Consider the following 2,027-nt stretch of genomic DNA (forward strand, 5'->3'; position numbering starts at 1 on the left):
GGAAGTTCCAACTTAGCGTTTTCATTGCTGTTCGCGGGGTTGGATATCACCAACACCCGCTACTTTAGTCATGGTCAATGTGTGTGCCATACGATCTTATTATTGTCTTCATCATTCAAGTAATCACCCCCCACACTCTCCTTCCTTTTCCTGCCAACCCCTTCACCCCCCAACTGTCCAGTCCCCCCCCCCCCCTCATATTTTTTGAGTTTCACTCCTTTTTTAGCAAGCTTCTTCTTACCAGTCTCCCCTGCTTTGAACAAAAAGGAACAGCTTGCATCCCCACTAACAATTTGGTCCCCTCCACTAATCCCCTCACAATATCCCACCTCCATATCCTCTGTTTCAACAACACAACCATCACTCCTATGCTCTTCATTCAACTCAACATTGAGCTCACTGTCCTGTCTTCCTTCAAGACCCAACAAGTGGACTCCCTCCTCCCTTATAATCCCCACCCCTACCACCTGAGACCCCACCAGCTTCTCCTCTCTCATACACTCTTCACCTTCCCCCCCCCCCCCCCCCCACATTGGACACACTCTTTTTATTCACAAACAACACCCTCCTGTTCGCCTTAACTTCTTCCACCTCTTCAATTAACTTCTGACGACCCTTTCTAGGAGTTGCTCTTAGCTGTAAGCTCCATCTCAACCCCTGGTTCTGTTCTTCTTCAGAAATATTAAGGCAATCTTTCTCGCTATGCCCCATTACACCACACATAAGACAGAAGAACAACAATCGTTCATATTTAATGTCAATTCGAATCACCTTCCCTTATTTCCCTTTCATGTTCAAGAAACGTCGCAAAGGTTTTGTTACATCTAGGTTCAATTTCACTCTTCTGTATTTATCCAGTCCAAGGTCATCATCCTCCACTTCCATTAATTCACCCATAGACGCCGTCAAAGCAGCAACGACAACATTAGAGCGACGGTTGAAAGGGAGGTTTTCCAATCTAACCCAGAAAGGAGAGTGGGTCAATACCACCTCCGTCGGTTGCTCATCCCCCTTCACTTCTTTCAATAGCAGTAAATTATTTTCAAAACACCATTGGCGGCCCTCTAATACCTTCTTTCTATCTTTCCAATGAAAAAATTGGAAAGCAAACAAATTTGCCCCAATTACCCTAATTACCAGTCTTTTCGACACTGCCCAAGCATGAATCATAGTCCTCTTAAAAGCTTCCACATTAATCGTTCGATCGGAAATTAATTTCCCAACCAACATTAGGGATACTCGCGCTTCCGATTCACCGTCCTCCACATCCCCTAAATCAACAATTTCATTCTCCAGGTCATTGATTCGCAAGTTTGCACATTGATCAATTAGTTCGTCGGCCATATTGGCCGGATAATCGCCTTTCTTTCGAGGTAGTACGCTCCTTTCTCTCGAGGTAGGTTTCGCCCTTTCTTTCGAGGGAGTATTTTGTCGTTTTTATTTTGGATCGTCCAAACACAAAGATGAACTTTTATATATATTACAAAAATTACCATTTCCCTAACGAATAATTTACCCTTAAAAGTATTTATAATGTACTACGTAGTATATTGAATTAATCATATTAGCCTTAACAATATGTATCAAATTGAAATTACAGATTTAAACACAATTAAACTCATTATAAATTAAAAGTTAAAGGAATCAAAGTTACCATAAAAAGGGAGTTAAGCCTTATTTTTTCAATTATTCACCGTTTGGGTATTCACTTATTATCTTTCATCGTTGAGTAGGGTTTGATTATAATGATGTGTTTTGAATGAAAATCGGGGAAGACATTTACAATTACTAATTTTTCCATTATAACTAAGATTATTATTTGGTAGCAGTATTGATCAGGAACATTTTTTTGGAGGCATTGCTATAGTAAAATTTTTATTCGTGAGTAATTATAAAAAAGTTCATAGGAGTAAGTTTTCTCGGCTAAAACGGATAGTTATAAACATTTGTAATTGTTAAAAATTTGTGCCAAATGTAATGATTTCACTTGTTTTTTCTTTAAAAAACGGATAGTCTCGGCTTGTTTG

At 39.6% G+C, this 2,027-nt stretch overlaps 1 protein-coding gene across 1 annotated transcript; it reads right to left on the bottom strand.

Annotated features, from left to right (window-relative positions):
* Positions 1-777: 777 nt before the first annotated feature.
* On the bottom strand, positions 778-1,344 carry LOC110683914. The gene has a single exon (XM_021860318.1). The coding sequence runs from the start codon at positions 1,342-1,344 to the stop codon at positions 778-780; it is 567 nt and encodes a 188-aa protein (XP_021716010.1).
* Positions 1,345-2,027: the final 683 nt, after the last annotated feature.

Source organism: Chenopodium quinoa, unplaced genomic scaffold (assembly GCF_001683475.1).
Source record: "Chenopodium quinoa cultivar QQ74 unplaced genomic scaffold, ASM168347v1, whole genome shotgun sequence".
Lineage (NCBI taxonomy): Eukaryota > Viridiplantae > Streptophyta > Magnoliopsida > Caryophyllales > Amaranthaceae > Chenopodium > Chenopodium quinoa.